Source organism: Orbicella franksi, chromosome 6 (assembly GCF_964199315.1).
Source record: "Orbicella franksi chromosome 6, jaOrbFran1.1, whole genome shotgun sequence".
NCBI lineage: Eukaryota > Metazoa > Cnidaria > Anthozoa > Scleractinia > Merulinidae > Orbicella > Orbicella franksi.
In genome coordinates this window covers 24,398,050-24,411,940 of record NC_138150.1, presented here as the reverse complement: position 1 = coordinate 24,411,940, position 13,891 = coordinate 24,398,050, and the positions used below count along the sequence as shown (strand labels likewise).

The following is a 13,891-nucleotide window of genomic DNA, read 5'->3' as shown; positions in this document are numbered from 1 at the left end:
TGCTCATTACTTGTTTCCGCTAGCGCTCTGGATTGCGCATCCCTACTGCGCACGATTTTCGCGTCATTAGCGAGCGCACATGCAACAACAACAACAACCATTTATTTGTACTCACAATTTATAAAATAATTACAATAAACATTAAATTAGTATAGAGTACTGCCTGCCCAAAATAACCATAAGGGCTAAAAAGAATGGGCAGACATTAAGTTACATAGATTATTTATACAGTTATCGGTCGGTAACACACTTACACACACACTCACAATTATAAAGATACCAACAGAATGGAAACTTACAGCGGAACAGAATATATCCTTATGAATTAATTAAAATAATTGTAATATTTAATATGAATCAATAAAGTGTATTTTTAATTTCTTCTTTAATTGAAAATCAAGTAATTTTTTGTCAGACTCATCAAGAGAATTCCAAGCGCGTGCACGTACAGAACGTAAGAAATTTCCCTCAAGCCGAGCTCTACAGCGAAATAAATGCTCGTTTTCTCTCAAACAAGCATAGTGACCTATCTTTTTTATGACATAAATTTGGTGTAAAAATTATTCACGTTAAGTTAAAAAATTAAGGAAAACTTGTTAGGAAGGAAAAAAGATATAGCTAAAAAAGTATACAAAACCGTTACTCCGGGATGCAAATTATGAACTCGAAAACAATGATTGGAGGAATATTTTGAGTCAGTGTCATTAAGAATTGTGTGATTTTCAATAAATTACACATTACACTGTTTCAAGTGCCCGTGACAATCAAGACTTTTTTCACTGAATTTTGCTTAAATAACCTTTGTTTCCAGCTGCCGCGAAATGTAACGTGAACTGATGAAATAACGCGCGTGAGTAGGCAAGAATGGGGTAAGATTGGCTTATTATTTCTCTTAAGCGAGCATGGTGACCTCTCCTTTTTATTGTATTTTTCGAAACAGCGGCTTGGTAGGGAACGTTCAGGGAAAGTTTAAAACAAAAGTGTTCGGTAGCTTTTATTTCGGAGGAATCACCTTAGTAAGGTTCTTGAAATCAGAAAGCTATGATCCTTTTCTCAAATGTTCATTGTAGTTCGGTTAAGGCGTCCTTCAAAGTGGTGAAAGGCAACTCATAAAGCCAGTCACTGTGTTTTTTGCGTATCCCCAAACCTTCATTGATTCACATCACTTCTCATAACTTCTCATATCACAACCTTATTTGTGTATGTCCTCGATAATCATTACTGTTTTAGTTTTAATTCACAAAAGCTTTTGCAACACTATACGTATTTATGGTCATGCAAATAAAGCTAGTTGTTGTTGTTGTCCACTGGCGTGTATTACCACAGGCAACCCAAGCTCATTATGTCAATGCTGTGGGTAAATATAACGCAACAAACGCTTTATATGGGAAATTAACTTTAGGCCTAAATATACCAAAAAAAAGCTATCAATGTGCAAAGAAACTTCACTCACCCCAACACAAGGTTGTCTTTGTGTCTTTGATGCAATGTGGGCGCAATTTGTGTCCATTAGACCGTTTTGTAGATTACGAATTTTTGTCTCAACCTGGTTGTTTCAAGGTTACACCATATTGACCTTAAAGTCTATTACCAAATATACAGCAAAAAGTGTGAAATAATACAGAATAAAAATACATAATTAAATTAAAGCGGTTGACAACAAACGGGAATTTGGATAATAATTAAAGTGCTCTATGAGTAAACCCGTCGATTCCTCAGTGGATGATGATTGACATGTGTGTCTTACAGGTTATTCTAGTTATATTCTAGTTTAACAAAAAAAAAAAAAAGAATGACTTTTCGTGCATACTACATGAGATACAAGAACTGGCAAACCTCCACTACATGAACTGTATTGCTCCAATGGACTTACTCATTCTCAATTGAACCTAAACTTCGGCTGACCCAATATATTTTTCTTCTCGCCTGAAGACGTAAGCGTAGTCTGTTTTACGCGACTCAGCGCCGTTAGAGTGCGAAAAGGCTGCGAATAAGATCGAAGCGACTCTGCTCGCACGGTAGGTGTGAAAGATCTTCAGAGAGGGTCCTGAAAGGGGGGGGGGGGGGGTGCCAATCCCATTTCCCGGCGCACAATTTCCCCAAATCCCACTTCCCAGTGCTCAAATCCCACCCCACAAGCAGAATTCATAAATCCCAGTGTTATACAAACCACTGTTTTCTTTTTGCGTTCGCAAAAATACGGCTTCTAAATACGCTCATCAACGACCCAAAAACGCTCGAGGATTTGCGAAGATGTTCTGAAGACGATAGGATCCTTTTAGACTGTTGGAAAACGAGCACGAGTGGAAGTTATAGCGATTAGTTTGGTTACAAGTTCCCGCCACTTCATATTCCTGTCATTCCTACGTGCAGGAAATATGTTTTTCGACCTGAAAGTGCATGTTCATATTCTTCCGAGCTTCATACTCAGTGTTGTTTCAAGAGCGGTCTAACTCTCCTTCAGAGTCAGTGTCAGGGCCACTCACACTAAAGCTGTTATCCTCTTCGATAGGAGACTCTGGTGATAAACTGGCATCCTCATTAACTTGAATTAGCTCATTACTTTCGTTTGGAACTCTCTACGCCTTATACTGAATTCAAATAGAGTGCGTTCTCTTGGCGTCATCAAATTCTCAAATCCAAAACTAAAGAGCCCCTGGAGGTTTTATCCTCATCAGACATGAGAGGTACTAAATTTATATCTGTTTACAACTTTCCAGCTCAATAGCGTCCTTCGTTTGGAAACCATCGCATTTTGAATTTCGGATTTACGGCGTTGCGTGACATGAAACTAAGATCGCGTTTGTCGAAAACTATACACTTATCTCGTTATTTTTAGCCGTGTTAGGAGCTAAAGTATTAGGAAAAGTGCTTGTGTAAATATATTTTGGTTCGGTTAAGATAATCAGTTGTCTAGATAGCCAAAGTAAGTTCCAGTTGTTTATACTACTTTCTGGCCGCCATATTGGAGGACTAAGGAGGTCCTCCAACATGGCGGCTCCATACTAGGCTCTATAATTTTGCGCGGACCATTTCGACGAATATCCCAACTTTGGGACAACGCACACACATTCAACTTGGAGAACTGTCTTCTTTATTTATCGTCTATAATATCACAATTTCTTGATTTTATCCACTGAATGATTTTTGATTTTATTTTTCATTGCGTGACAATGCACAAACGGCTATTGACTGGCTTCAAGACTATTTCAGTTTGAAGAAAGTTCGGCTGGTGATCGAGGCTACTTCTTCAACTGACGTACCAAACATCATTGCATATTCACCATCACAATGTAAAAGTGTCTCTCCAAAAATGTTTTACGGCATGCTGATTTTCAAATATGAAAGGTTAAGATCGAGTGCCTCCATATTTGATCTCATTTTGTAACCGGGAAGTAGTGACAAGTTTTGCACATGCTGGATCAGGATAAACCTGCTCAAAATTGACCCGAACAGTGTGCTTAAAACATTTCCTTACGTTTCCGATGCTAGGATATAAGTGATGTCTGGACTGATCATGGTTACAAAACGTTTCATCTCATTCCCATTTCTGACATATTTTTCCCATTCCCAGTAATCAAATCGAAGTCCCAGTGATTTTCCTAGGGCAAAACCAGGCCAATCCCAGCTCCCATTTTACCTTCAGGACTCTCCTCACAGCGGAAATCGAGTTTTTTTTTTATTATGAATTACAAACACACAACATGTAAACCATTGGATGCAGTTTGAGGTCAATTATGCGAGACAACAAGGTCGCGTAACGTCAAAAACCGTGTTCCAAACTTGAAATAAGTACCTGCAGGAGCCATAATCGGGGACGGAGACCGTAAGCGTGCGCCGGGACAACTTTTCTATTTTTAGGACAAATTGCGCCATCGCGTGCGGGTCACGCGCGTACATGCTGCAAGGATTTTTGCGGATGTAACGCGGGGGAAATAGCGTCCGAAATTCCCAATTTTTTAAGCCTTTGGCCAACAACCCAATACACTTTTGTCTGTTGGAATTTTGCTCAAGTATTTTCGTCCTAAGCTGCTCCAATTTAGGTATGTCCTGCTTTATTTCACAGACCAAGTTATGTTCCGCTGCTTCTTTTACAAGAGCTCCACATAACTCCACTCTAAATTTCACATATGCTCAAGATTAACAGCTTTTCATAACACAGCAAAAAACTAGTTGGATATATTTGGATATAGCGGCTTTTCAGGGTTCAAAGTTCCCTCCTCTTGCCACATGCTTGGGGGGATTTCTTTAGAGTCTACCCCGACCAAAAAGTAAAAAAAAAAATTACAAGTTTGAGTTTCGCCTACATTGTAAGCAACGCTCGATGTTTCATCAAGGCCCAATATGTTTACTTCTGTGAGTACTGCTCAGTTTTGTTTGTGTAAAAATCCAATAAATTGTCTGTTGTCGATGAGTAAGAGCGGCCGCCGATGCGTTTTTTGTAGTCAGTACAAATTGGACTTCCGCACTTTCGTGTGAAAACGTACATCGAACTCACACAATATCTTTAGTTTTTAAATATGTTTAAGGTTGATAAATGTTTGAGAACATATTAAAAGGTTAGCTGAAAATATGTGAATACAGCAGAAATAATCAGTAAAGTTACGTTGACGCTTTCTTTAATCAACTCGAACTGAACAATTTCGATTTTGTTGGTTGAGTTATCAAAACTTCTTGTCTAGTTTAATTTCTATTTTCGCACTGTAAAAAATTCACTATGTTGAAGAAACACCCATGATGTTAGTAGCCTTCTAGCGCCGGTGAAAATTGTCGCAACATCTCAGCCCGAAAGATAACGAAAGAAATCTTTCTCCAGATTTGTTGACAACTGAAAACACCGACTCGGACTTGAAAGTGCACGCGCTGCACCATGTAAATGAGCTACTTGTACGCGTCAGACTTTCCTTTCAAAAACTTTTGCAAACTCGCCAAACAAGCAAAAACAATAAGGAACTATCAAAAACAGGTTTTGGTTATGATTAAGCATTGTTTGAGAAACTCACAAATTAACTCGATACCAGAGTAGATAGTGTTTTTTTTTTTACATAAGCTAAGCTTTATTCTTAAGTGAGAACAAACGCAAAAGCTTAGTACACGTGCAAATGGCGCGAGCAAATATTATTCATTCATTCATTCACAGCGCGAAATTGAAGTCTTGTTTTCGACCCTGAGAAACTCACCTTTTTCCATTGGCTTAGAGCTTAAAGATACATATGAGAGCCCTGATTCTTAATCCCTTCCTTATTCCCTTCCATCGCTGTAAAAAATCCGCAAGAGAATCTCGCAACTCTCGCTACATCCCGCAACATGAACATCCACGCGAGAACCCACGACATGTGCGTGGATCCGCGCGGATATATGCCGTTAGAGTGGCGCAATTTGTTCTAAAAATAGCAAAATTGTCCCATATCATAGGTGCGCGCGGATCCCAAGACTTACGGTCTCCGTCTCCGATTATGGCTCCCGGTACATGTAGCTACTTGTGGATGTTCTTCACCGAAAAAAGGGTTGAACGAGAAAAGAACAAGATCCGTGGCTTAAAAAAAAAAAAAGGAAGAAAGAAAGAAAGAAAGAAAGAAAACAGCCGACGAATCCCGGAATCGAATTTGTAAATCTGTGGAAATGTTGTCAATGGTTGAAATCTGATGAAATTTCACCAAACCAGTTTACAAAATTATACTTGGAAGTGAATAACAATCACTCGGCTAGAAGGGCCCCAGAAAGTTGACAGAGTGGCAAAAACAACACATTTGGCGAAATTTTCAAATCTGATGAAATCTCGCCAAGCCTGTTGACAAAATTATATGCGTGATGAGGTAATTTGCATAAATCCTCTTCACCAAAATTTTCAAATCTGTTAATTGATACGTTAGGACATTAATCTCCCTTAGGGGTTTAATTCAAATTTTCCGTTGAGCATCCCCGACCTTTTCATACCGGATCGGAGGCCCACCCAGGCACGAATCTCAACAAAATACTGACCAGGCCCTCTGAAAATCAACAGACTTAGGTTACTAAACACCAACATCTGAACTAAACCAATACTTGACTTAGGAACACCCGAACTTGCTCTTGTTTATTGCTCAGATTGACCAGCTAAATCAACTGAATTCACTGAGCAAATGGTTTTCCATGGGTCATACCAGAAAATATCGAGGCTGGGATTCCAAGAGCATGGGAGGGTTCATTGGACTAAACTTCCAAAGGCATGAGGGTTTTTTAGTTTAGGAGCCCGTTTCTTGAAAGCCTCTGAAACTTTTCGGACCCGCAAAGCCATTTTTTAGTTAATCTTTATCTAGAAACAGAGAGGTGTATGCGCCTAAAACCTTTTGTGTGAAGAGAACCTCTGTTCATATTAAGAATTTGTGAATAAAACAGCTCTGTAATTATAAGGTTTGGGATTTTATTACGGCTTTCCGGATGCGAAAACATTTCGAGACCATCGGGAAACAGGCCCCTGGACTTCCAGAAGGGGAATCCAGGTTTGCAAATTGAGTCCGAACTGTGATTATACACTTGATTACTCAGAAGAAAGGCAAACAAAGCAGCAGGTGGTGTAATATTAATACAATGTATGTTAGATTTACAAAAATAGTAGTGCAACTAACTCAAAAAAAAAATAGGGTGTGTTTTTAAAAATAAAAATAAATTGAGAAAAAAAAACATATCAACAGCAACTGAAAATAGTGTGAAATTTAGAACTTAAAGATAAACTTAACAAGTGACTTGGTGACATAAATTATTACTGTGCATACGTAACACGTATGTATACATGCATGCCTCAGTGTCTCAGTGTCCGCATGTCTCAGTGTCTGCATGTCTCAGTGTGTTAGTGTCTACATGTCTCACTGTCTTAGTGCCTGCATGTCTCAGTGTCTTAGTGTCTGCATGTCTCAGTGTGTTAGTGCCTACATGTCTCACTGTCTTAGTGTCTGCATGTCTCAGTGTCTTAGTGTTTGCATGTCTCAGTGTCTTAGTGTCTGCATGTCTCAGTGTCTTATTGTTTACATGTCTTATTGTCTCAGTTTCTGCATGTCTGTGTCTTAGTGTCTGTATGTCTCAGTGTCTCGGTGTCTGCACGTCTCAATGTCTTAGAGTCTGCATGTGTCAGTGTAATTATTATTCATACATGACACTGTAATATTAGTTGTAGGGATGATGCTTACTAAACACAAAGATCTTTTCCCGAGTTTACCATTTTCATTTTCTCAGCATTGAATTTAAACTAGTTTGTAATGGACAGTGGCGGATCCAGACCGTTTTGTTTTGCTGGCTCTGCCGGAATTTCTTCCTCCCTTCGTTTTTCTTTTCTTTTCTCAAAATAAATAATAGATCCGCCACCGACGGAAGTTCATCAGGGTAAATATCATTACAAAGGAATAATGTTATTTGCATTTAAAAAGTCTCTACATAAGCCTCAGTTGCAAGCATCTTTCAGGCCAATACCGAGAATACAAAGATGGTCTTTTTGAGATAACTGCAGAAATTCTCGCGAGCTCATTGGCTAATTTTCATTGTCAATAAGCCAACAAACACATGAATTTATAATTTATGCGATGCGTCAACGATCGAGAACGGACAATTTGGCAATTTGTTATCGTAAAAAACAAATTGACGTCAGTTTTTCATGGGTCTGTCCTGTTATTGACAATGAATTTCGTCATAACATTGTCAAAGTAGCTGTGGATCCACGAGGCGATGACGTCAATTTGTTAAATTGAGACCATGTAGGTAGAAAAAGAAGATCTCAGCAAGGACTCTAATGCAATCCAGAAAGAAACTGGGGTTAGCCATACATTTTTCAGAGATAATAGACTACGAGTAGTCGCTCTTTCGCTTAGTCCGTCGTGCGTGACGCGAAAGAAATTCGCGAGAAAAAAATGGCCGCGCGAAATCCTGGGGGCTGGGAGCGCGCGAAAGGAGGGACTACCTCGCGTGCTCCTCGCCTCCAGGATTTCGCGCGGCCATTTTTTTCTCGCGGTTTTCTTTCGCGTCACGCACGGCGGACTAAGCGAAAGAGGGACTACTCGTAGTCTACAGAGATAATGACATTTTTGAATCACATTAAACTTGATTTGGTGACAATAAGAAAATTTTGATTTATTTCAGTCACGCTTGCAGTGGCATAGTTGACATCATCAGTTTTAACTCCAGTGCACGTATGGCGTGTACTCCACGCCTTGCATGTAACGCAGAACTTGTACACTAACAAAAGAAGGCACCCTTCTCAAAGCAATAAAAGCTGCAATCCTTTAGGAGTCATGATTATGAAATAAATATATTTTTTTATTGAAGCTTTCGGTGATCTCAATGTTGAAGTTGGGAAATTTGGTTATAATTTTCCTGGGAGCAATTTTAGTGAATTGTTTTGCAACTATCTAATGTTTTCAGCTGGTAGCATTTTAACTCATTTTCATCATTGTGTCCTTTGCAGATATTTGTCACAATGGATACTAGTTTGTTCAAATTAGCACTCCGTTCACAGACACCCTTTGGAGCAGCTCAGTTGGTTGTGGTTTTCTTAGGGTTAGGTGGAGTATTTATCGCTCTACAATGCTATCATGTCAATGATAGACTGACATTCAGCTGTTCTCCCAAGCCTGATGATTTCACCAAACAACTCTGCTATGACAAGTACACCTCTACCATGAGTCCTTGGCTAATACCTCGGAATGTTGTTGCGATTATTTTTAGCGTTTTGTGTGTTTGCTGGAGTGGCTTCTTGTTTTACAGTGCTGTGACAATACGTCAAATCGGAAGAGACCAAGAAGCTGAGCCAAACTGGGGAAAGTTGCACTGTATGTACAATATTCACGTGATCTTCCGACTTGTGTTCCTCGGTGTGATGATAGGTGTCTTTTGCAGTTCTCAGACCCTTGACCTACCTCCAGTGTATAAGTGCAGCGCACACACCCCTCAGCCAAACAAGACAGTAATTTCAGTCAACCAGCCAGAAAGTAAAATGCAATGCAATGATCTCCATTACAAGGAGAAATCAAATCTCAACATTGCTATCCTTGTCATTGAAGCGCTAGTTATGATACTCGGTATATCTGAGCTTCTTCGATTGACATTAACAAGGACGCCATTTCAGGAAATGTTACTTGGAGATGCCCTTGAAGTGACCATCCTTGACATGGGAGACTTGTTGCCGGCTACAGAAAACAATTCACCAGGTGAGACTAAGAATATTGAAAATAAGTAGAATTCAACTCTTATACTAATGCATATGCTGCAATCTGATTGGCTGAGCCATTGCACACTATCAGCCATTAGTGTGCAGTGGTTTGGTGTGGTCGACAAAATTGCGACTTTTCTTCGTTTCTCCGAAGTTTTGAAAGAACGTTCAGAAACAATTGGATAATCAAATTCCTAAGAAGACTAAAAGGAGGGCATTTACGATTTCTTGAATTAAAAAAGCCCGAAATTTCTGAAAAAAACTGATAAGCGCGCGTACACAACTGCAAATGTCAAATTGACAATTCAGTCTGTGCAAATTCTCTAAAGACTAAAGTTTAATGATATACCGATTTAGCCAAGCCCAAAAGCGGAACTCCTCTGGCGGGGTGTTCAAAGCTCGCTTAAGCTAACCCAGGATAAGCGGGAATGTTGATCTAAGTTTTGTAACTTTGCGTTGAGGTTTTCTGTTTTGAGTTTGAATAATCTCAAACGTTCTGCACAAAACAAAAGCAGTGAAAAACATTTGTATACAAGAAAAAATTATACTTTGGTTAACTGGGTTCGCTTTAACCGCCTTCCGAACAACTATTTGCAACAATTAACCTGACATGAGCCCGCGATCCAACGGAAAACCAGCACTTGATTAGTGGTCAACTTTAAAAAACATGTAACCTCGATTAGGCTTTTGTCGATTGTGCTCGTAAAACTGGCATATTATGCTCTTTTGGAAATTAAAGTGTATGCCCGAATTATGCTCGTTTTTCTAAATTATGCTCCTCGCCTCAATATTATACTACTTGCTTTTTCAGCAAATTAAAGACAGAGCAGGGCGAGTTGAGACAAAACAAGGAATAACGCCGTTTGGAACTGCCTTTTTCTACATTTCTAAGCATCCTAGCTTGCTTCCTGGCTTGATTTTGTATTAATTTTCGTTATTTCTTGACTCTTTAAGAAAATAGAGAAATCCAAGATGGCGGGTCAAGTGACGTTATTTGACGTCATAATCGTCATAATTAACAAAAGTGGTATCACCTTGTAGAGTAAGCTCAGGGCTATCTAATCTATGTAAATTGATTTCTTTGTGCCTTATCAAAACGGACACCCACTCTCGCCTTCCCCCACCCCCGCCTCTTGTTCTACGGTGGGGGTATGAATTGTATTAATTCGCTCTTAAAGACGGATTTAATGAACGCTCCCAAGAGATTGAAGCTCTCTCTACGACATTTTCAGCTCCTGAACTATCTGAACTAGAACTTGGGAAGAGTTCAGATCGACGACAAGGACGTCATCTGAGATGTTAGAGCTCAGTCAGCTCACTACCAAGCAGTATGCGCGGGGCCTACGGACCAAGAAATATCACACCGACCGTAGGCGGCCCAGAGACAAGGGGAACAGAAGTTTCAGAAACAGAACTAGTAAAAATAGTTTATCTAAAACGAAATTACGTCATTTCCTGAAGGTCAGAAAAGCCAGATTATGTTAACAGTGCTAAATTGAGATAAAAGTTAAAAATTATGCTCGGTTTGCTAAATTATACCAAAAACTATGCTGGCACAATCGACAAAAGCCTAACGTCGATGATCTCTAAATTTGAGCCCGCGAAATGGTCACGTGATACTGGTCAGCGGATACCTTATTTTTACAGCTGTCAATGGACCAGAACATGGATATACAATATCAAAGAAGTACGCTATAAACCAAGGCCGCCTGTCTCTGTTACCCTATTAGCTGGAGTGTGGCCGCCATCTTGCCCGACTCCGCCGTCGTCTATTTAACAGATTGACGTCAGTGTTTCATGCGTCTGTCAATTTGTTTTTTACTATAATAAACTTTTAAATTGTCCGCTCTCACTCGTTGACGCATCGCATAAATTATGAATTCATGTGTTTGCAATTGTCCGCTTATTGACAATGAAAATTACCCAATGAGCTCGCGAGAATTTCTGCAGTTATCGTAAAAAGTTGATTCGGCCTTCGGCCTCATTAACCATCACCTGATAGAAATCTCGAGCTCATAGTCTAATTGTTAGGAGTGTGTCCATGTAAGAACCGATCACTCAAATTGTCGTGAGAAGTGGATTGCCTTCATTTTTTCTACACAAGTCAAGCAACATATGCAATGAACGAAATTGGCCTTTATTTCGACAGATTCGCTTTCTTTATGTTTTTGAGGAATATTTTAGGCACCTCGAAAACCACACAAAACCGGAAATTGAATCTCCAAACTTTGGTGGTTACGTGCTTGCTCAAAATTCGCACATTTAATGAAACAACCTGATTCTTTCAGAATTACTGCATAATTCTTTCCTCTTTCCACATAACTAAAAACTATTTGCTTGCCTTAAACGCAATTAAAGTTATGACGTTTTATCCTTATCCTCTAAAAAACGTCTTTGCCAGTTTTACTGACATAGCCTCCAAACAAACAGATTTTTTTCAAAAGTGGGAGCTGTACATGGATGATGACTGTTATCAGCGTAATTTACTAGGCCTAAGCTACAAATATCGGTATTAAAAGTTGTGGGCACTCATAATTTTGAAGCGCGTGTGCCACATACAGACTTCCGCCATACGCGCGCCACGCACGTACAAACAAACCTGAGCGCTGACGTGATATGCGTTGTGTGTCAAATAAACGCAGATTACGATGCTTGCTCACAAGATTTAGCGCGCGCAAATGTCTCATAGAGTTATTTTCCTCGACGTAATAGCATAGTAAAAGCTTTGGGGGGTGTGTATGTGGCGTGCTGTTCAATGAATCGAACCGCTCTCCCTTTCCTCGAGTAAGGGGTAAAAGAGTCTAACTTTCTATCAAATTTGCAAATTTTGGTTATTCTCTTAACATAAGTGCATTAAAATCCATATATATTTTAATTCAGATTAAATTTATTGGTTATGTACAATAATATACCCTTCCATGATGCAATTCAGATACGGTTCAATAAGCCTGGAAACAATATGAATTTTCCACTTCACAAAGTGTTAATCAATGTACATTGAAAATTGAACAGTAACCTATAAATTCGTTAGGCGGGTAACTGCAACCAGACATACCCGAGAACTGCAACAAACCATAGCGCTATGAAAACAAACGATAATGACAGGCCTACACGGAACGTCCCTTGTGAATTGTGATGGCGATGCATTTTACTCGTATGTACTCGTATGTTGGTCGTATGTACTCGCATGTTACTCGTATGTATTCGTATGTTGCTCTATGTGCTTTTATGTTACTCACGATCAGTATGTTGAAAGCATGGAGAACAGAAACACGAGAGAAAAAACTAAGCGAGATGTGCAACTGCTCGAAGAATTTTTGAGAATGGAAAAAAACGAAGAGAGAGAAGTACATACGATTGCGCCAGCAGAATTGAATAAGTACCTTGCGGAGTTTATTCGCTCTGTTAGACGTAAAGATGTCTCGTCTCCAGCACTGAAAGGCATTTGAAGAAAAATGACTACCCCGTGAGTATCATCAGGGACAAACAATTTGAATTGACGAGGAAAAGTCTTCACTCAAAACGAAGAGAGCTGAAAAAAATCAGCCCGCGGAAATAAGACTAATGCTGCTGTGACGCTGACCGACGAGGAAATCAACCTGCTATTCGAAAATAATCTGCTTGGAGTTTCCTCCGCTGAATCATTGTGTTCGGCTGAACGACACCATTCATTTTAGAATTCGTGGTTGTCAGGAACACAGGGATTTGTGCTGGGGTGATGTAAAACTTTCTACGGACGCAAACGGTGACGAATATTTAGTGTACACTGAAATACAAACAAAAAAAAAAACAAAAACAAGATCCGGTGTTGACGCCCCCAACGTACGAAAGGTTTCGTCAAAAATGTTTTAAACTGGCACTGAACGAGAGATCCCGTGGCCGTGTACCAAATTTACCGCGATAAGCGACCGGAAAATATGATGGCCGACGATGCACCATTTTACTTGGAGATAAACTACACGAAAAAGGATAGCCCCCAAAAACACTGGTTCAAGGCGGCACCAATGGGTGTAAACAAGCTAAACACCTTGATGAAAACGATGGCTTTGAAAGCAAACATCAACAACGATCGACTCACCAACCACAGTGTTCGTAAACATATGATTAAAAAATTTAATGATACGATATTCCGCCAACACATATGCAGTTACGCGGGCACAGAAACGTGCAAAGTGTAACAAACTACCTGCAGTGTCTTGAACCTAAACCAGCAAAGAAATATGTCAGACATTTTGAGCGGCACGTCTCAAACGAAGATAACTACAAGTGCTTCAACTAGCGGGACTGCCGCTGCAAGCACGAGCAAAACCCCAATGAATTTGTCCCGGGAGCAGTGATAAGTGGCGGTCAGTTTAACATCTCTGTAAACGCACTTACTACCTCGACAGCCATCTTGGAAACAGCGGAAACCACCGAAAAAAATTTAAAAGAATCAGAATCGAAGAGTCTGACTCTGATTAAACTTTACAAGTCTTATTTTACATTCTCGACTTGTTATTGAACATTACATTTCTTACGTAAAAGACATTTATTAAATCTTTTATGAGCTGGTTGCTTGAATCTCAGTATGCATATAATAAACATAATACAGCATGGAAAGTGTGTCTGTGCGGTATTTACGCCCTCGTTGGTTTGTATCAGAAATCTCACTCGTTCGCTGCGCTCACTCGTTCGATTTCTGATACTTACCAACTCGTGCGTAAATACCATACG

The 13,891-nt window shown here is 39.6% G+C and overlaps 2 protein-coding genes across 6 annotated transcripts in view; both read left to right on the top strand.

Moving 5' to 3' along the window:
* LOC145488904 (uncharacterized) overlaps positions 1–13,891 on the top strand; it is a 120,389-nt gene that overhangs the window by 23,910 nt on the left and 82,588 nt on the right. The gene's annotated exons all lie outside the window — the stretch shown is intronic.
* LOC145490538 (uncharacterized) lies at positions 8,447–9,205 on the top strand. Its single transcript, XM_081469641.1, has one exon. It carries the CDS (start codon positions 8,447–8,449, stop codon positions 9,203–9,205), a length of 759 nt encoding a protein of 252 aa, XP_081325767.1.

Bases quoted from the DNA above. Each gene is read 5' to 3' on its own strand.
- LOC145490538 (XM_081469641.1), top strand. From the start codon at position 8,447: ATGGATACTAGTTTGTTCAAATTAGCACTCCGTTCACAGACACCCTTT.